The 21,538-nt window shown below is 43.5% G+C and overlaps 1 protein-coding gene across 1 annotated transcript in view; it reads left to right on the top strand.

Moving 5' to 3' along the window:
• DNAH14 (dynein axonemal heavy chain 14) overlaps positions 1-21,538 on the top strand; it is a 923,784-nt gene that overhangs the window by 792,136 nt on the left and 110,110 nt on the right. The window contains exons 74-79 of the mRNA XM_069236199.1: positions 12,253-12,409; positions 14,520-14,730; positions 16,069-16,171; positions 18,511-18,738; positions 19,647-19,844; positions 21,156-21,355. Of these exons, the coding sequence (XP_069092300.1) occupies positions 12,253-12,409; positions 14,520-14,730; positions 16,069-16,171; positions 18,511-18,738; positions 19,647-19,844; positions 21,156-21,355 (1,097 nt within the window). The remainder of the gene's footprint in view (positions 1-12,252; positions 12,410-14,519; positions 14,731-16,068; positions 16,172-18,510; positions 18,739-19,646; positions 19,845-21,155; positions 21,356-21,538) is intronic.

Below are 21,538 nucleotides of genomic sequence, written 5' to 3'. Positions count from 1 at the left end.
TAGAGGTTTGTGGTCTGTCTGAACAATGAAGTGAGTGCCAAACAGGTATGGCCTCAACTTCTTCAGTGCCCAGACCACAGCAAAGGCCTCCCTCTCAATGGCAGACCAACGCTTTTCTCTAGGGGTCAACCTCCTACTAATAAAAGCAACAGGTTGATCCTGGCCCTCAGAATTAAGTTGTGATAGGACTGCCCCTACTCCTAATTTAGATGCATCAGTTTGGACATAGAATTTTTTAGAGTAACAAGGGCTTTTCAGGACAGGTGCAGAGCACATGGCCTGCTTCAGCTCCTCAAAAGCTTTCTGACAGCTAGCTGTCCACAATACCTTTTTCGGCATCTTTTTGGATGTGAGGTCATTAAGAGGGGCTGCAATGGAGCCATAGTTCTTAATGAACCTCCTGTAATACCCAGTTAGGCCTAGGAAGGCTCTCACCTGAGTCTGAGTAGTAGGGGGAACCCAATCAACAATAGTTTGGATTTTCCCCTGAAGTGGTGCAATCTGTTCCCCACCAACAAGGTGTCCCAGATAAACCACCTTCCCCTGCCCTATCTGGCACTTTGAAGCCTTGATAGTGAGGCCTGCCTTTTGCAGGGCCTCTAAAACTTTCCATAGGTGGACCAGGTGATCATCCCAACTGGAGCTAAAGACAGCTATATCGTCCAAATATGCTGCACTAAAAGCTTCCAGCCCTTGCAGGACTGTGTTCACCAACCTCTGAAAAGTGGCAGGTGCATTTTTCAATCCAAAAGGCATTACTGTGAATTGGTAATGTCCTCCAATGGTTGAAAATGCAGTTTTAGGTTTAGCATCTTCTGATAATTTGATCTGCCAATACCCTGCAGTCAAATCAAAAGTGCTTAGATACTTGGCAGATGCCAGTGTATCTATGAGCTCATCTGCCCTGGGTATAGGGTGAGCATCAGTTTTGGTTACCTGGTTGAGACCTCTATAATCTACACAAAACCGCATTTCCTTCTTTCCATCCTTGGAATGAGGTTTTGGTACAAGTACCACAGGAGAGGCCCATGGACTTTCAGAGTGTTCAACCACTCCCAGTTCTAACATTTTCTGCACCTCTTGCTTTATGCAGTCCCTGACATGGTCAGGCTGCCTATAGATCTTACTTTTGACAGGCAAGCTGTCTCCAGTATCTATAGTGTGCTCACACCAAGAAGTGGTACCTGGCACAGTAGAGAAGAGTTAAAAAAACTGACCCAGGAGATTTATGCAATGGTCTTTCTGCTCAGCAGTAAGACAATCTGCCAAAACTACACCTTCTACTAGAGCATCTTGTTCTGTGGAAGAGAAGAGATCAGGTAGAGGATCACTGTCTTCTTCCTTTCCCTCATCAGTTGCCATGAGCAGGGTGAGATCAGCCCTGTCATAGTAGGGTTTCAGGCGATTGACATGGAGCACCCTAAGGGGACTCCTGGCAGTGCCTAAGTCAACTAAGTAGGTGACTTCACCCTTCTTTTCAACAATTATGTGGGGTCCACTCCATTTATCTTGGAGTGCTCTTGGGGCCACAGGCTCCAAGACCCACACTTTCTGCCCTGGTTGGTACTGAACCAAAACAGCCTTCTGATCATGCCATTGCTTTTGGAGCTCTTGGCTGGCCTGAAGGTTTTTACTGGCCTTTTTCTGATACTCAGCCATCCTTGATCTGAGGCCAAGTACATAATCCACAATATCTTGTTTTGGAGCTTTTAAAGGTTGTTCCCAACCCTCCTTGACAAGTGTTAGTGGACCCCTCACAGGGTGTCCAAAGAGGAGTTCAAAGGGGCTGAAGCCCACTCCTTTCTGGGGTACCTCCCTGTAGGCAAAAAGGAGGCATGGTAAAAGGATATCCCATCTCCTGCGGAGTTTTTCAGGGAGACCCATAATCATGCCTTTGAGAGTTTTGTTAAATCTCTCCACCAGTCCATTTGTTTGTGGATGATAGGGTGTAGTGAACTTGTAAGTCACACCACACTCCTTCCACATGGCCTTTAAGTAAGCAGACATGAAATTGCTTCCCCTGTCTGATACTACTTCCTTTGGGAAGCCCACCCTAGAAAATATTCATATGAGGGCCTTTGCCACTGCAGGTGCTGTAGTGGTCCTTAAAGGAATTGCTTCAGGATATCTTGTGGCATGGTCCACTACCACTAAGATAAACCTATTGCCTAAAGCAGTAGGAGGGTCAAGGGGGCCAACTATGTCAACCCCTTCCCTTTCAAAGGGAACCCCAACCACAGGCAGTGGAATAAGGGGTGCCTTTGGGGTGCCACCTGTCTTGCCACTGGCTTGACAGGTTTCACAGGACTTACAAAACTATTTTGTGTCCTCAGACATTCTAGGCCAATGAAACAAGGTAACAAGCCTGTCCCAAGTTTTCATTTGTCCCAGATGTCCAACTAGGGGAATGTCGTGGGCTAGAGTTAGGAGGAACTTTCTGTACTCCTGAGGAATCACTAACCTCCTGGCAGTTCCAGGTTTAGGATCCCTTGCTTCAGTGTACAAGAGGTTGTCCTCCCAGTAAACTCTGTGAGAGTCACTGACATCCCCATTAGCCTGTTTGACAGCTTGCTGTCTTAGACCCTCTAGTGTGGGACAGGTATGCTGTGCCACACTCAGCTCCTCCCTGGCAGGCTCCCCTTCACCCAAAAGCTCAGCAGTGTCTGCTTCCAGCTCCTCTGGTGTAGGTTCTGCACAGGGTGGAAATTCTTCTTCCTCAGAAGTAGAATCCACTGTAGAGGGAGGGATAGTAGGAAGTGTTTTACTTCTACTAGCCCTAGCTTTAGGGAGCACTTGGTCCATTGTTCCCGGATCCAAGCTTCCCTGTCCTTTTTGCTTTTTGGCCTGAGCCCTTGTTAAAGCAAAAATATGCCCTGGGATGCCCAGCATTGCTGCATGGGCCTCCAACTCCACATCTGACCAAGCTGATGTCTCCAAATCATTTCCTAGTAGACAGTCTACAGGTAAATCTGTGGTTACCACAACTTTCTTTGGACCAGTAACCCCCCCCCCCAGTTGAGATTTACAACAGCCATGGGGTGGCTAAGTGTGTTGTTGTGAGCATCGGTTACTTGGTACTGGTGACCAAGTAGGTGTTGTTCAGGGTGGACCAGTTTCTCTATGACCATAGTCACACTGGCTCCAGTGTCCCTGTAGGCCTGAACCTCAACACCATTTATTAGGGGTAGTTGCTTGTACTTATCCATGTTAAGGGGACAAGCAACCAAGGTGGCTAAATCAATAGCCCCCTCAGAGACTAACACAGCCTCTGTGGTCTCCCTAATCAGACCAACCCCAACTAAGTTACCAAAAGTGAGCCCAGCTACTCCCTTGGATTGGCTATTAGTAGGTTTGCTCCCACCACCACTGCTATTAGTAGGGACACTAGGTGTAGCAGTAGGGGTTGTAGTGGTAGGAGGCTTGGTGCTTTTCTTTGGACAACTGGGATCTGTTGTCCAATGGCCTTTTATTTTACATAAATAGCACCATGGTTTATTTTCTTTGTTTTGATTAGAAGAGGATTTGGGCCCACCACCCCCACCAGAGTGTTTTTGTGGGCCTGATGAAGACTCATTTTTAGATTTGTCCCCACCCTTGTCAGAAGACTTACCATCCTTCTTCTTGTTGCCATCTTTGTCACCCCCTGTATGAACTTTTCTGTTCACCCTTGTTCTGACCCATTTGTCTGCCTTCTTTCCCAATTCTTGGGGAGAGGTCAGATCAGAGTCCACTAAGTACTGGTGCAACAAATCAGACACACAATTATTAAGAATATGCTCTCTCAGGATCAAGTTATACAGGCTGTCATAATCAGTAACTTTACTGCCATGTAACCACCCCTCCAAGGCCTTCACTGAATGGTCAATGAAATCAACCCAGTCTTGTGAAGACTCCTTTTTGGTCTCTCTGAACTTTATCCTGTATTGTTCAGTGGTTAAGCCATAACCATCCAGGAGTGCATTCTTAAGAACTGTAAAATTATTGGCATCACTTTCTTTCACAGTAAGGAGCCTATCCCTACCTTTTCCACTAAATGATAGCCATAGGATAGCAGCCCACTGCCTTTGAGGGACATCCTGTACAACACAGGCCCTCTCAAGTGCAGCAAACCACTTGTTAATGTCATCCCCCTCCTTATAAGGGGGAACTATCTTGTGCAGATTCCTCGAATCATGCTCTTTTGCAGGATGACTATTGGGAATACTGCTGCTGCCACCATGGGTTTCTAAACCCAGTTTCTGTCTCTCCTTCTCTACTTCTAAGGACTGTCTATCCAAATCCAGCTGTTGCTTCTTGAGCTTCAGTCTGGTTTGTTCCACTCTCAATCTATTGAGCTCCCTTTCTAACAATCTGTCATCAGGGTGGGTGGGAGGGACATGTCTTGAAACAGAAGTATGGTGAGAATGGACAGAAGGAGACCTGTCCCTTACAGAAGGCATCCTAACAGCTTGGTTAACAGAAACATCAGTTCTACTGTGGTGAGAATTAATGCTCTTGCTATGATGTGAGACAACACTATCTGTATGGTGTGACTCAACATCAGTACCAACTATGCTAGACTGTCTAGTAATGGGCAGGCTAGGAAGTTTATTTCCTGAATCTTTTTCTAGGGGAATCCCTGGATCAGATTGGGAACCATTAGCTACTTTTTCAACAGATGGGGCCCTTGTGGCCTTATCTTGTTCTCTAAGCATGTTAAGCAATAATTCCAAGGAAGGATTCTTCCCTACACTCAAACCTCTTTCTACACAGAGACTCCTTGCTCCTTTCCAGCTAAGGTGGTCATATGCAAGTTTGGACAGATCAACATTTTGGCCTGTGCCAGACATTTTAGAAAGAGTTTAAGTGACAGAAAAAGTGATAAAAAAGTTTTTAGAGCTTTTAGAAAGACAGAAAAAAAAACTTTTAAAACTTTTAAGAACTTTTTAGAAAGTTTAGAAGTACTTTTCAGCACTTTAGAAAAGAGTGAAAAGAGGAAATGCAAAACTTTTTAGTTATGTGTACATACACTGAACTTGTTTTGTATATTTTTCTCTTATGAAAAGTACAATGACGAGTGCTAAGTAGTCTCAAAGCACTTATCCCACCGCTGCACAACCAATGTAGGAGGCTGGACTGGCTTGTAGTGAGTACCTAGGGGTACTTGCACCTTGCACCAGGCCCAGTTATCCCTTATTAGTGTATAGGGTGTCTAGCAGCATAGGCTGATAGATAATGGTAGCTTAGCAGAGCAGCTTAGGCTGAACTAGGAGACGACTGAAGCTCCTACAGTACCACTTAGTGTCATATGCACAATATCATAAGAAAACACAATACACAGATATACTAAAAATAAAGGTACTTTATTTTTATGACAATATGCCAAAAGTATCTCAGTGAGTACCCTCAGTATGAGGATAGCAAATATACACAAGATATATGTACACAATACCAAAATATGCAGTAATAGTATTAGAAAACAGTGCAAACAATGTATAGTTACAATAGGACGCAATGGAGACACATAGGGATAGGGGCAACACAAACCATATACTCCAAAAGTGGAATGCGAACCACGAATGGACCCCAAACCTATGTGACCTTGTAGAGGGTCGCTGGGACTATTAGAAAATAGTAAGGGTTATAAAAATAGCCCACCCCAAGACCCTGAAAAGTGAGTGCAAAGTGCACTAAAGTTCCCCAAAGGACATAGAAGTCGTGATAGGGGAATTCTGCAGGAAAGACACAAACCAACAATGCAACAACGATGGATTTCCAGTCGAGGGTACCTGTGGAACAAGGGGACCAAGTCCAAAAGTCACAAGCAAGTCGGAGATGGGCAGATGCCCAGGAAATGCCAGCTGTGGGTGCAAAGATGCTGCTACTGGACAGTAGAAGCGTAGGTTTCTGCAAGAACGACAAGGGCTAGAGACTTCCCCTTTGGAGGACGGATCCCTCACGCCGTGGAGAGTCGTGCAGAAGTGTTTTCCCGCCGAAAGACCGCCAACAAGCCTTGCTAGCTGCAAATCGTGCGGTGGTGTTTTTGGATGCTGCTGTGGCCCAGGAGGGACCAGGATGTCGCAAATTGCGTCAGGGGACAGAGGGGGGCGTCGAGCAAGACAAGGAGCCCTCTCAGCAGCAGGCAGCACCCGGAGAAGTGCCAGAAACAGGCACTACGAGGATGCGTGAAACGGTGCTCACCCGAAGTCGCACAAAGGAGTCCCACGTCGCCGGAGAACAACTTAGGAGGTGGTGCAATGCAGGTTAGAGTGCCGTGGACCCAGGCTGGACTGTGCACAAAGGATTTCCGCCGGAAGTGCACGGAGGCCGGAGTAGCTGCAAAAGTCGCGGTTCCCAGCAATGCAGTCTGGCGTGGGGAGGCAAGGACTTACCTCCACCAAACTTGGACTGAAGAGCCACTGGACTGTGGGAGTCACTTGGACAGAGTTGCTGGATTCAAGGGACCTCGCTCGTCGTGCTGAGAGGACACCCAAGGTACCGGTGATGCAGTTCTTTGGTGCCTGCGGTTGCAGGGGGACGATTCCGTCGATCCACTGGAGATTTCTTCGGAGCTTCTAGTGCAGAGAGGAGGCAGATTACCCCCACAGCATGCACCACCAGGAAAGCAGTCGAGAAGGCGGCTGGATCAGCGTTACAGAGTTGCAGTAGTCGTCTTTGCTACTATGTTGCAGTTTTGCAGGCTTCCAGCGCGGTCAGCAGTTGATTCCTTGGCAGAAGGTGAAGAGAGAGATGCAGAGGAACTCGGATGAGCTCTTGCATTCGTTATCTAATGAATCCCAAGAGACAGAGACCCTAAATAGCCAGAAAAGAGGGTTTGGCTACCTAGGGGAGAGGATAGGCTAGCAACACCTGAAGGAGCCTATCAGAAGGAGTCTCTGACGTCACCTGATGGCACTGGCCACTCAGAGCAGTCCAGTGTGCCAGCAGCACCTCTGTTTCCAAGATGGCAAAGGTCTGGAGCACACTGGAGGAGCTCTGGGCACCTCCCAGGGGAGGTACAGGTCAGGGGAGTGGTCACTCCCCTTTCCTTTGTCCAGTTTCGCTCCAGAGCAGGGTTAAGGGGTCCCTGAACCGGTGTAGACTGGCTTATGCAGAAATGGGCACCAAATGTGCCCATGAAAGCATTTCCAGAGGCTGGGGGAAGCTACTCCTCCCCTGCCTTCACACCATTTTCCAAAGGGAGAGGGTGTAACACCCTCTCTCAGAGGAAGTCCTTTGTTCTGCCATCCTGGGCCAGGCCTGGCTGGACCCCAGGAGGGCAGATGCCTGTCTGAGGGGTTGGCAGCAGCAGCAGCTGCAGTGAAACCCCGGGAAAGGCAGTTTGGCAGTACCAGGGTCTGTGCTACAGACCACTGGGATCATGGGATTGTGCCAACTATGCCAGGATGGTATAGAGGGGGCAATTCCATGATCATAGACATATTACATGGCCATATTCGGAGTTACCATTGTGAAGCTACATATAGGTAGTGACCTATATGTAGTGCACGCGTGTAATGGTGTCCCCGCACTCACAAAGTCCGGGGTATTGGCCCTGAACAATGTGGGGGCACCTTGGCTAGTGCCAGGGTGCCCACACACTAAGTAACTTAGCACCCAACCTTTACCAGGTAAAGGTTAGACATATAGGTGACTTATAAGTTACTTAAGTGCAGTGTAAAATGGCTGTGAAATAACGTGGACGTTATTTCACTCAGGCTGCAGTGGCAGGCCTGTGTAAGAATTGTCAGAGCTCCCTATGGGTGGCAAAAGAAATGCTGCAGCCCATAGGGATCTCCTGGAACCCCAATACCCTGGGTACCTCAGTACCATATACTAGGGAATTATAAGGGTGTTCCAGTAAGCCAATGTAAATTGGTAAAATTGGTCACTAGCCTGTTAGTGACAATTTGAAAGAAATGAGAGAGCATAACCACTGAGGTTCTGATTAGCAGAGCCTCAGTGAGACAGTTAGTCATAACACAGGTAACACATTCAGGCACACTTATGAGCACTGGGGCCCTGACTAGCAGAGTCCCAGTGACACATACAACTAAAACAACATATATACAGTGAAAAATGGGGGTAACATGCCAGGCAAGATGGTACTTTCCTACAATGTTCAACATGTCACCAGTAAACACTACTAAAACATTACAAGATCAGTGTATTCCAGCTCTGTTATCAACAAAAAAGAAGTGAAAGTACCCACCCCTCACACAAACTTCTGAGAGCTCATCATCAGATGTGCAGGAGGGCAAGTAGAAATACATGGGCCCAAGTAGGTGATTTAGTATCTTTAGCAGGACACAAGAGAAATCTCAAGAGGAGGGGAATGATGTAGAGGTGTAGCTGAGGATCTCATTATTCATAGAAGATTCCTTCCTGTGTGCGGCTGAGAGAAGATAAGGCCAAATGGCAGAGAGAAATGTGGCTATGCTGTCTGTTTTCTGGTTATATCTTTAGACATTTTGTTGTTTTTTTGTGGCCAGGGTTGTTTATTGATAAGGTTAATCCAACAGTTGGGGAAGAATGTCAGATGCATATCCTGGTGAATGCTCCAGCAAACTTATGATCAGTTCCGTAACACAAAATGTGTCTTGTGCCACACAAATGCCAAAATGTGACACTTGTCTCATCCAAAAAAACACAGCAAAATATGAAAAAGAATGTCTCAGCTTGATGTTCAAATGGATTCTGAAGCAATTTGTGTCTTTAAGCCCCACTAGGACACACTTGGTGTGGCAACTATGATAGCACAGGAGTGTCAGTGAAAACTTTGAGAGTGATCCCGGACAACACTGGGAGAGTGTTGTACATGGTGGTGAAGATTAGCTTGGTCAGCAATGTTGATGTCCCTAAATATGGACAAAAAAAGTTAATCACAACAACTCTAGCTAATGCATACAGGATAGCAGGTCCTCGTTAAGAGCAGCCAATCAAGCTCAATGTCCAAGGAGGGTTGTGAATGGCTAGATAGCATGGGGCTGATGTACATGTTGTGCTCACAACATTCAGAGGATGTTGATTACACATACTTTTTGGCATCCCATAAGACATACCCAAGACTTTGTAAATAATACCCTGGTACTCAGCATAACAAATCCAGAACTATGTCACATAAACCCTGCATCGAATATGATGTCACAGTAACTAGAAACCCCAAATCTGTACTCTCTGGCATGTCACCAAGCATTGATCTTAGAGCAAGAAGTCATAAATGGAATAACATGGATCAAAACATGCAAAGCCATAAGCCCACACGAGTTCACATTTCTGTTCTATAAAACTTTTTGTGTGCTGTTGGCCCTTTTCATGACAAGTCTGTTCAACTCACTTGTTGAGTCTGGGACCATTACCAAACCATTGAGGAAAGCGCAAATAATAATCATCTCCAAATCAAGAAAAGATGCAACACTCTATAGTTCATACAAGACTATCATCTCACTGAACATAGACACAAAATTTCACAGGAGTACTAGCTTTGCATAAGGAGCCATTACTAGCAGACCTCATTGAGCCAGAGCAGTCAAGCTCTTTCTACAATAGATGTTGTAGTAACAACAAAAACAAAAATCATACACGTTTTGAATGATAACCACAGCACACAGAAAGGTACCATCTTGTTCTTGTTAGTTGCAGAAAAGCATTAAACAATTGGAATCACAGTTCTTCACAGAGAAACTAGAGAGATTTGGCGTTGTGCAAAATTTAGAGAATGGAATATGGGAGAGCCATAAGAGGCCTGCAGCCACCATAGTAGACAATGGATTTTCCTTGACTATTGTTGATATCTACACAGGAATGAGACAAGGCCATCCCCATTACTATTGGGCCTCACAATAGAACCTTTTGCCAAGAGATTCCAAGAGAAACCAATTAATAATAGAGTGCAGATTGGCAAAGACAATCATAATTTGACCATGTATGCAGATTACTTCTAAGCAATGTTAATAGGCCTCCTCAGCTCTATCCACCCCTCAATAGATGAGCCAATAACCATGTTCTGGAGTAAAATGTACCTTTCAGATATCACAAGCTTTGATAAGATGGGCTCTCAGCACTGAAAAGTCTTTACTCCTTTTAATGGGCTTGATTGATTCCATCTAATTATGAGCCTGTCCTACAGGAGCTGAAAAGTAAACTACTTGCTGGCATAAGGGGGGGGGGTCTCTTGTGGTTTGGAAGGATAGCAGTGGTAAAAATGTCTGCTCTATACAAGGCCTTGTACCTGTTTCAGGCCCTACCTTTGCCACTGCCAAGCCCACTAGTTAAACAATTTCAGAGGTCGCTAAGTGATTTTATATGGGCCAGGAAGAAATGTAACCAAGAGAAGACATGCATAGTGCTCCTTAAAATACTATATACCACCTTTCTTTACAAGTGTTTCATGGTGGAATTGGTGAGGATGGAAAACAGTGTTTCTGTGCATCAGATTGTAGCAGAAGCATGTCTGGAAGATACTTTGGTCTTGGTTAGAGAAGAAGAAATATGCTTGGATGTGTCAAGACCAACCTGTACCACAGCAGCAGATGCACCTACCTAATTACCCCTACGTCTGTATGCACAAAATGGCTGCTCTTCCTATAGGTATGCACCACAAGGGGAAGGGGAAATGGGAGAAAAAAAGAGGCTGTCTCAGAGCCTTGGGCTGACCAGGTTGCTCCCTCCTAATCACTAATCTTCTTTGTGGGAACACCACCTGCTATTCTCTATTGAAGAATAAATCTGCATGTGCATGAGCAAGACTGGAATGTTACATCAATGCTTAAATAACAAATTATACAATTATTAGAATATGTCTTATGCTTGTATTTAACAATACTATATTTAATTTTCTAATTTAAAGTTCTTAAGGACTCTTTGGCCCAGTGTGTCTCTTAATATCAATGTATGATAATTTAATATGGCATGTATGTATATATTCATTCAGCTTTGAGTTGACACAGTCGATGGATATTCTGAAGGAGGTTGTAAATAAAATCAACCATTTACCCATGATCAATGTCTCAAGTTTCTTTCTCTGTTCAACATACAAGAATAAGTTATTTTTTGGGTTAGTATTCAGTATTGTAGTCTTACTGTCTCTCTTCCTTGAAAATTTGCTGGTACAAACAACGTCTTCAGGAAATGTGTTTTTCTCAAAGCTCGTTTTCTAACATTGCAAACAGTACTATAAAATGGGGAATGATCGTTGGTGTGCACATCTCAAACAATCAGAATAACAAGGTGAAATAAAGCCTCTTCACAGCGAGCGCGCAGAGTTGACACTACTCGCCGCTCAGATATCAGTTGAAGTGGGCAGTTTCAGCATTACTCATGCACAATATGAATTCGGATAGAGTGCAAGGGAACAAAAGTCTATAGCACTAACTCAATTTCTTCCAGCTAGTGGCTGCCATCTTGAACTTTTGCAATATGCAAGCAGGATAAAGTGTTCAATATTAATTTGAGGAGGATCATCAACTATTGTCTTCTGAAAATCCAGCAGGGATACTGTCCAACCTAGGATCTTCCATACAGCTGTGAACAGTCATCAATTGTGACTACTGTGTGCCTGACAGGGTATATACACCTCACCAGTAACAAGGGTCACTCTAGCAATGTGGGACAGGGTAGCATGCAAAATGGGCCTCGCCATTCTCTCCACTGGTGGTTAACCCACCCTTCACATCAGCTGTGGAAGGGAATGAGTATCCCAGGAACATATACAATTGTAATATCTATTTAATGGACCTACTATTATTTTCTCTGAAAGTCTAAAAAGCAAATTTAATATCTATGATACATGAAGATACCATTACTACCAGATCAGACGTGAGTATTACGCCCATTGGTTAAACCTCCAGCTAGTAGGCATCTGACCAAATATGAGAGATGGTTTAGCAGTAGTGAAAGGGATAAAACATGATTTGGCTGTATGTGCTGCAAGTGAGGCCCTCCCAGACTTCTGTTGAAAGGTAAAAATAAAAAATAACTGAACTATCTATGCCTTATCTGCAAATTATTAGGCATAGAAAAACTAATGATGTCCCTAGAGAGGACTATGGCAAGATAGGAGAAGTATGAGTTCAATGACTTCACATGCCTGAACTTCTGAAAGGTGTTGAATTTCACCAAAGCAAGTGTCTTCTTCAGCAATGGATGGTGTGTACCACTGGTTATACTTATATATTAGTGCTGCCAGTTTTCCTTTCAGTGATTATGCTCTTTGTTTTATTTTGTACACAAGCTTTTAATGCAATGTAAATTTCCTATCAATTTTATTTTCAGATAAAGATCCTTAGGCCTGAATGTCTGACTAGTGCTGTTAGAGAGTTCATTATTGAGAAAATGGGACCAAAGTATCTTCAAAGTGGTGGAATTAACTTGAAGGAAGTCTATAAAGAGTCCAATGCTACTACTCCACTTATATTCATTCTCTCCCCTGGTAGGTTTTCAATTTGCGATATTTCAATTTTTTGAAAAACAACTAGAGGGAAATTCTTTGAATAGAAGCAATTGTTGAGTTGTTTAGGTAGCATAGTGGAAAATGCTATGATTTGTTAGCAAGACTTCTGTAAAAAGATCAAATTGCACTCTGTTTTGTAAGATGCCATTTGCAGGTCATGAAAAAGAGTCACCGATCCTTATTTATGAAGGATTGTTCCTGCCTTAAGGAAATATGAGACAGTAATCAGGGTTGCAATTATTGGTTTATTGGGAAGGGGGAGGGTACGTGTGAATATCTTTGTGATACCATGCCCAAGGTACACTTGCAGTCCTAGTGTGAGGGTAAGTATACTTAACCAATATCCACCTAACACCATAATCTACAGGAACCAACTGACTTTCAATAGCTGATAAGCAAAACAATATTTGACACCATAAGGTTATGTATGCCCACTGAATGGCAGTGATGCCCACTGTAATGCCATGCCCACTGTTGTGCCAGGATAAGTAAGAGATGTTTTTTCTGTACATTCAGAAAAGGAAAACATGTATTAATCTTGAAAAAAATTAGTCAAATTATTCTTACGTTAAATATTGATGTAATTACATTTTATATATTTTAAATGTAGACTAAAGCAGAAAAATGCTTCTGTAGTATTAATTAAAGTTCAATTTAAAATTTAATTATTTTTAACATGTTAAATTCAATTTGCTTTCTTAAAGTTTAAATTAAAAAGAAGCATCTAAAGTAAAACATTATTATGTATTAAAAATGATTAAAAGTTATGTATTGGATTAATTAAAAGTCATCTAAAACATTTTAATAACAAATATTACATTACATTTTAAATTAACAAAGGTTATTATAATATTTTAAAATAAAATAATATACTTTATTTTAAGATTATTTGTTTACATTAAATAAAATATATTTATATTTTTAACTAATTTAAATCGTCTTATTCAAGCTACATTATTTCACATGGGGTTTTATTTTAAGTCCCTATCTTTATTATTTTCTGTGGGAGAGTGTTGCAGGACCAGAGGCTGGCCATATGTGGTGCTGGCATTACTCCAGCTCTGAGCTGGACTACATTTACTACTGCTTTCATCCATTTTGGTTGCAGAACTATGGAAGTGAGTTTGTGAATAGTGGCAAGCTTCCTCGTTTGGGGGTGGGTACATGTCCCTCCCTAAGCCCCTCACCAACCACCTACAGCCCCGTCCCATTTAGCAGTAAATATGCCCTTTTTCCAGCCACTTCCCAAGGAACCGCCCACAATTACTAATAAGTAGTATGCTTACATGTGTGAGGATCTTCCCACAGAAGAGATAGGAGAGAGGTGGAGATTTACACTCATAGGTTTGTGAATTGCATTTGGTAGTAAGTGCTAGTGCTGGAGTACTACTTTGCGTAGTACAAAATGCAGTTTGTAAATCGAGCAGTATCCGTATTAAAAGGGCCATCAGTTGAATGATGTCAGAATACATCTAAAAGCCCCAGCAGGCATCAAGCAAAGGAAGGTTCTAGAATACCTGTTGGTGGGTATTGTTAGTGATACAGGACTTAGTAAAGAGATTTGTTTTTCCTCTACTCTAGATAACCACTGTAACTGCTAGTTTATGCGCAGCAGGCAACATTTGTCCCCGACCAGTCTGTTCTCTACTCACATTCCTGTATTTTAAATGTGTTACTAGAGGACCGCAGTCGTGAGCAGTATCCATCTGACTGAGTGTTGTAGTTCAAGATAGATCCTTTGTAGGTTATATGATGTAGGTTTATTCAACGTAGTTACATATTACAGGAAACGCCGCAACAGGAGCAGCATCCTCGCTGCTCAGCCCACTCTCACCAATTGACCAGGCTCTCATCAACATTCCGAGACCTCACACACAAACTGGCTGTGCAGCAGGGAACTGCTAACTAAGGGGAGAATGCATAGTAACAATTCAAGGCACAACATTGAAGCATGAACAGGATACACCTCCCTTCAATGCCTCATTGTAAAGAAGGCCTAAGTGAGATATAGCTATGCAAGTCTTTGATTCTGTAGACAAATGATGACTTGTGACCAGTTTGACGTAATCTGTTCTGTGTCTTTCAACAGGGACAGACCCAGCCGCACACCTGCAACGACTCGCCCTGGAGACACGAGGGAGTACATTGCACTTGGACATGGTTTCCTTGGGCCAGGGTCAAGGTGCCAAAGCTGAGGAGTTAATCAAGAAAGCACAGATATTGAAGGGGCGATGGGTTTTCCTCCAGAACTGCCATCTAGCAGCCTCTTTTATGCCCAGGCTACGCACCATTGTTGACTCGTACGTTTTTAAAAATCAGCATTTGGATGTTGATGCATTTACTGTTTCAGCATTTATAATTCTTGCTAGCAGAAGGAACAAGTGAGGCACAGAGACCTAGTGGGCGCCAAGGTCCATAAGTATCAAACTCACATTTTGCATTCCCTAAATAGCAAATTTTAAGAATTTGTTATTTAGGAAATGCAAAATGCTATGTAACAAAATAGAGATTTCTTCAAATTCGCAATCGCTATTAGGGATTGCAACTCCATTTGTTCCTATGGGCCTGAAGGCCCATGTGTGCGAATGTTTTGCATTTCCTAATTTGCGATTTCCTTGAAGGAATTCACAAATTAGGAAATGCAAAACCAATGGTGCTGAGGGCGTAAGGCCCCCTTCGATGCACCCCCCAAAAAAGAATTGTGCACATGTAAAGCACACACATGCCCTACGGCCATGTGTGTGCAACATGGAAGATTACAAAATGCATTTTTGATGCATTTTTTAAAATTGCACATGGTTACCACCTACTTGGAGTTGGTGGTAACATTATTTTCTAAATGCCCAGTTCGCATTTAGGAAATGTTTGTTACATATGTACAGCTAATCGCAAATAGGAATTCCCTATTTGCGATTCCCTATTTGGAGTTGCAATTTTAGGGAATTGCAAAAAATTACAATTTCCTGAAATGGGACTGCAGTGCCTTTCATAGATTGTGAAAGGCTATTTTGCATTCGCAAACAGTGTAATTTACTGATTGCTAGTGTTTGTGAATGCAAAATCCTTTGATACATCTGGCCCATTGTCTGTAAAGTGGCCATCCAGTGAAGAGGATACACACAGGTCACGTCACCCAGCCTGCATCACTAACAATCACCCACAAAAAGCATCCTAGAATGTTGTTTTGTTTCATGGGGTTTTTAGACCTACTATGACGTCACTAATTGGACAGCCTCTTTAAGCTCTTTCCCCAGAGTTGAGCTGGATGTGATATTGAGGGACGGCACCTTTGCAGAGAATGGCTCCATTAACTGAGAAGCCCTGCCCTACAAATCAATCTGTCAGACAGGAGTATCGCAAGTCCCCTTATCCATTATTTAACAGGAGTTAATCTCTGACAGCTGTCAGTGTTCAAACCTTTCTGTTATAAGTTAGCTTACTCCTTTGTACAATTTTACATAGGAATTAATCTTGTGCAAATGTAAAATTGTGTTTGTTTGTTCCCCCAAAGCAGATATAAGCATTCGAACAAACATACTTTGGATATAATAGATGGCAAACGTATTGTTTTTTAGATTTCTGAAGACTGAGGGTTTGAAGAGCTTTATTTGTATTTGCCTTAATTGCTTTGTTTGTAGGTTCACCAATCCAAGCACGTCTATGGATCCTCAGTTCAGACTGTGGTTGAGCTCAAAGCCAGACCCTTCATTTCCAGTGCCGATACTGCAGAAGAGCTTCAAGGTAGGAAGCAGTTTGTGACACATGTGTAGCAGACTGATGTTGGGGGAGGTGTCATACATGTGCTCTCATTGCGAAAAAGTAAATCCATCCCCCTTTATACCCCACCACATGCCTCCCTCCTTGTCTATTAGTCCCCCAGGAGAATTTTATTATTCAATAAATACAAGTTCACCATGGTTCACGGTGCTGGCTTTGCAAGAGATCAGAAGTGTTGACAAAGTGAGACATAAGGCCAATTACTCGTGGTGTAGGTTGGACCACTGCTACTGTGGTGGTCCGACCGCCATATTACAAGATTGGTGATCTAGGATCACTGATCCTGATGGGATGACGGCAGTCATGGTTGTAATCAGCCATGTTGGCTTTGAAGTCAGTGTCGCCATGCTGATTACAACTATTTTTTCAGCCAGCCTTTTAATGGAGATTAGAACATTGGAAGTTGGCAGCTCCATTGAAAACAATGGAGTGCTGCGGGCTTTTACTGGCCGGTAAAAGCCCGCAGCGCCAACATTCCAATGGGCTTTGTTCGCAGCAGCAGCTGTGAACAAAGCCTCACGGAGCCCGAGGGGATTCTAATCCCCTCGGGCTCCGTGAGCAATTTGTTTTTTTTAAGAGAACATTCTGCCCTGAGTGGCAGAATGTTCTAATAGCCTTAGAACCCGCCGTAGCGGGCTCTACCGGCTATTAAAGGCCCTTTCCCTTGTTAAATGCCCTCGCCTTCGGCTCGGGCATTTAACTCGGGAGCGGGCCTTTAATAGCCGGTAGAGCCCGCTACGGCGGGTTCTAAGGCTATATTCAACCGCCATAAAAAGGTTGGTGGAGAACAAGTGCAGGGGAGCTGCACTGCCCACAGCATTGTCGTGGGCAGTGCAGGGGCCCCCTCCCTGGCACTGTCGGAATGCACACTGTCTGCTGTGCAGACAGTGTGCATTCCGAAGGTGCTACGGGGGCTCCCTGTCCGACGGCATTGGATCATGCTCCATGTGGAGCTGAGTCCAATGCTGCCACACGTTTTTCACTGGGCTGACTGGCAGAAACCTTGGTGTCCACCAGTCAGCCCAGTGAAAAACTCATAATGGGGCCGGTGGGGAACTGCCTGCGTTGTGGCGGTCTCCTCACCATGGGTCTGGCGGTCGGGTTTTCCGACCGTCAGACTCATAATCAGACCCATAGTTAGCATGGAGGACTTAAAGATGCTGTTGTTGCCTGCCATTGTAGAGATACTTAAGAAACCCATTGCTCATTTATGGGTGAAGCTGACTGTTTTTAGACTCAAATTTGAGGAAGCAAAGATCTGTAGCAGTTGACTTTGACCTATTCCATTTGACAAATCGTCCTGTTATAGTCTCAGTGGTGGTACATGCTGCCGATGCTAGATCATGGCCTTATGGTTTTCTCTTTGGTCCTTAACAGGGGTTGAAAGACGATTAGCACCAGAGTAGAACATTGGCCACTGGCCAGTCAATCAGAATGCTCCCTTTGCTGGCTAATGTTAAAGTTTCACAAACAGGGACACAACTACCAATGGTGCCTTCGGAGTAGTAGCACTGGGCCCCAGATACCCAAGAGGCCACTCAATCATGATTATTGCTGTATTTTATTATCTAAATAGCAGTCCTGGAGCAATTGTTTTTCCTTGCATTAGAGCCTGCAGTTCTGTTAATAAGCCACTGCCCACAAAGGGAGCATTTTGAGGCTCGCCAACTCCCAAAATCTATCTGGTGTGCTGTGTACAAATAGGGGGCGGTATGGGTGATAAAAATGGATCCACCTCCAGGCCAGGTGTGGCTTTAATAAGCCATAATGATAGTGATAGTTCGTGAAAATACATGTCTATTATCCGATGGTGCTCCTTTCGCCTGTTTTCTAGAGGCTGGGTTGAAACATGGCTGGCCAGGCACCTCCCATTGCTTTTGGTGAGAGGAAAGCTCCATCAGCCAAACACAAACATAAAACATATACAAACATTTTCTATTTTTGATTGGGCTTTTTTTTCACCAAAAGCAAGAGAAGGGCTCTAAACTGCCATTTGTGGACATGGCTGCTTGAGAAGAGGCTGATGGAGCTCCTCAGGATAATTTGTATCTTCATTAACTCTTCCTCTGGCTTGCCAAGGCTGAACCTGTTGCCCTTGGCAGTGCTTGTTCCTTGAAGCCTGTTGCTCAATTCTGATAAAATGAATAGATCAACTACAGCATTCATTGAATTATATTAATATATTTGGTTCCCTTTAATTGGTCTCTTTTGTCTTTGCTTCTTTGAATATTGTTACACTAAATATCTCAAAATAAATATTTAAAACAATCAGTGTCATTAACACTTGCCTTTCTGTTCCAAAGATGGCAGTAGAGCAACCAAAGGGACTGAAGGGAAAATTACTTCAAACCTTTGGCAGCAGTGGCTCTGGAGAGGTAACCGAAACCAATTTCGAGAAAGGAGAGCGGAGGCCATCTTGGAAAAGGCTTTTATTCAGCCTTTGCTTCTTCAATGCTGTAGTCATTGAGAGAAGAAAGTATGGTGCCCTGGGGTGGAATATCCCATATGAATTCACCTCTTCTGACTTGGAGGTAAGGTTTTAAGAAGCATAAAGTCAGTTATTTCTAATATTACACGGAATCCTAATCTTTGAAGTGTTTTTCAGGGATCAGACAGGATCTGTAAACGTTTTACAGTACTTCCAACCAGCACAAGGTGACATTGTCATGGTGCCAGCCGTCGATTTTCATACCATTCTGCTGATAAAAGCCATTTCTGCACTTTGACGTTATTTCCTTCTTTACACACCATAGAAGCGAGGATGTTGAGTTCCACGCAGGCCTATTCTGATATTTTAGCTGAACCTGATATCTGAGAATGGATCTTCGGGTTTGGATTAAGCCCCCAGTACACAAGGAAGTTGTCAGTGACTAACACTCACTCATCCCACATGAGGTGTCTCTAATGACTTTGTTGGTATTCACCACACTCCAGATGGCTTGTCTATTTGGCCATCCCTGGGAGCAACCTTGTTCCAATTCCTAACCTTAATCCTTCAATTTTGTAAAATTTGTCATATTGGAAGATCGTCCTATGAATTAACTCGAATTTACAGTCAGAAACGTTCACATTACAAAGCCTTATTCGTGTATCAACATTTTGGAATTGCAACAGAGAAAGTCAAGATTCTTGGTTGCAAACGACCCTGCTGCAAAACATCTTGATAGTCGAGAACTGGGCGAGAGCTGGGTATTCTGCAGGTGCATTGAGGTTATAGAGGAGTTGTGTTTTGGTGTTTTGTATTTTTTTTAGCAAGAGGTTTGGTGTTTTTGGTCTGGGTCTCTTAAGTGAAATGGAGATAGCACGGCCATGACTTGGGAAGTAAATAAATGTAATACAAAATGTGCAATGGCAGTAAAATATCGGTTGCAACGATATTACATATTTTTGCACAACTGTGACTGGTTAATAAAGAAACCTTTGACTTATGCGTTCCTAGGTTTCCATGCAGATGCTGGCAATGCTTCTTGAAAGCCAACGTGAGATACCATGGCAAGCTGTACATTACCTAACTGGTGAAGTGGTGTATGGTGGGCGAGTGACAGACAACTGGGATCGCCGATGCCTGTTAAGCATTTTGGATACATTCTATAACCCTGCAATGTTACAGGAAGACTACGCGTTCTCAGACGATAGGGTATGATGTTTATGAATTTAAAACCATTTACTATAATTTATCAATGATTTTACATTCTATAGAATGTTTTCTTGTCCTGAGAGATTTCAGTCCAAGAGCAGACAATCAAATCCGTCAGCTCAAGCTCAATCGCATTCCTTGTAGCCTTTTCTTGAAACTGTCTAGTCCAAACATCTAGTCAAATGTAAGACCATACCGTAAACTGAGTCTAAACTTTATGACAATGGCTCTTTCTGTTAGCCCTAATAATTGTCTGACCACCTGCATGCTTTTACACAAAGCTCTTTAATTCCATGCTGCTTGCTGTTCTGTGTCTAACAAGGGGCAGGGGAGGCGGTGCTGCCAAATACCATCCTATTGCCTGTCCAGGTGATGACTGCTTTGTTAGTTCTATTAACTATTACCATGTTAATGAATAAAAAATTTAAAAAATTGACTGGCAACAATTTCATTTCAGACCTCATCAGCGATGAACTTGAGCTGGTGGTTTCTGGTGCTCAACACTGGTACTTAATTGTCAACACCAGCACTTATGACAGTCTGCCACATGGTGGCACTTGTCTAATTTAGGGATGAGCACAATCATAGCTGTATATTGATTCAATATACATTGGAAATGACTAATCCCTGCTGCCCAAGCCATTCCTAAAGATTATGGGGCCTGTAATAGTCTCAATTGTGACTCTTGTAAGAGTGTGATAGCTAGTAGTTGTGGTGGTACTGACATTGGCAGCTCTGGCAGGGGCAATGAATGGGTAGTGCAAGCCACAGTGGCCTCCTGGCGAGGGACCTGACACTTATATGTTTTTCAAATTAAGCACTGCTCCGTATCGTCCATCCAAGACCCTAATAAAGAGTCCTCACAGCATCTTTATTTGCTACATAGTAAAGAGACTAGCCCACAAACTGAAAAGTTTTAAAAAGAGGGGCGGTTTCAGTGGTCCTTTGTGGCAGTTACAAACCATTCCTTGTGCCCATCCATTGGATTTAGATTACTAATGCTGCTAGCGATCCCCCAGTACAGACAGATGTCCTCTGCCTTCTTACACTGTCCCTGGTCACACTGCATCCACCCCTAATGCTCTCCCACAGAGATCCTTGTAGGACAGCTTCCTTTCCTACATGTTTAGGTGCCCCAGGTGCTGACCAAGCTGCAGCACTTGCACCTAACCTGGCCATACCTAAGACCAGCAACTGTTTTTCCAGTGGTCATTTCAGGTAGTAATATAAATTTACTTGCAAGCTATTGTTTAGTGTACGTATATACAAATATCGTCTAAATGAAAAGCCATCTTTTTATGTTCTCTGTAGGTTTATCGACCTGTGTTGGAAACTGCAAGTTTGCAAGACTGTGTGTCCTACTTGCAGTCCTTGCCTGATACTGATTCTCCCAACATCTTTGGGATGCACCCAAATGCTGAGAGAGCCTTCCTGGAGTCACAGACTACGGTCTTCTTAGACACCATCATCACCGTGCAGCCCAGGATGGAAATGAACAACCTTGTGGCTAGGTCAGTTGAAGGAATGCTGTTCCCTTATAAAATATTATACACAGTAACAAATTCCTTCCAAATTGCAGTTCGTAAACAATAGAAACTTCTGAATTATTTTCAGCTGTGGGCTCCTCATGAAGCCCTTCGTGGATGGACATAGTTTATCTGTGCACCTTTGCAAATCCTCAAGTGAGCTTAAGC

This window comes from Pleurodeles waltl, chromosome 5 (assembly GCF_031143425.1).
Source record: "Pleurodeles waltl isolate 20211129_DDA chromosome 5, aPleWal1.hap1.20221129, whole genome shotgun sequence".
NCBI classification, from domain to species: Eukaryota; Metazoa; Chordata; class Amphibia; order Caudata; family Salamandridae; genus Pleurodeles; species Pleurodeles waltl.
Note: the sequence above shows the minus strand (reverse complement) of the source record. Positions and strands in the feature narration are given on the sequence as shown.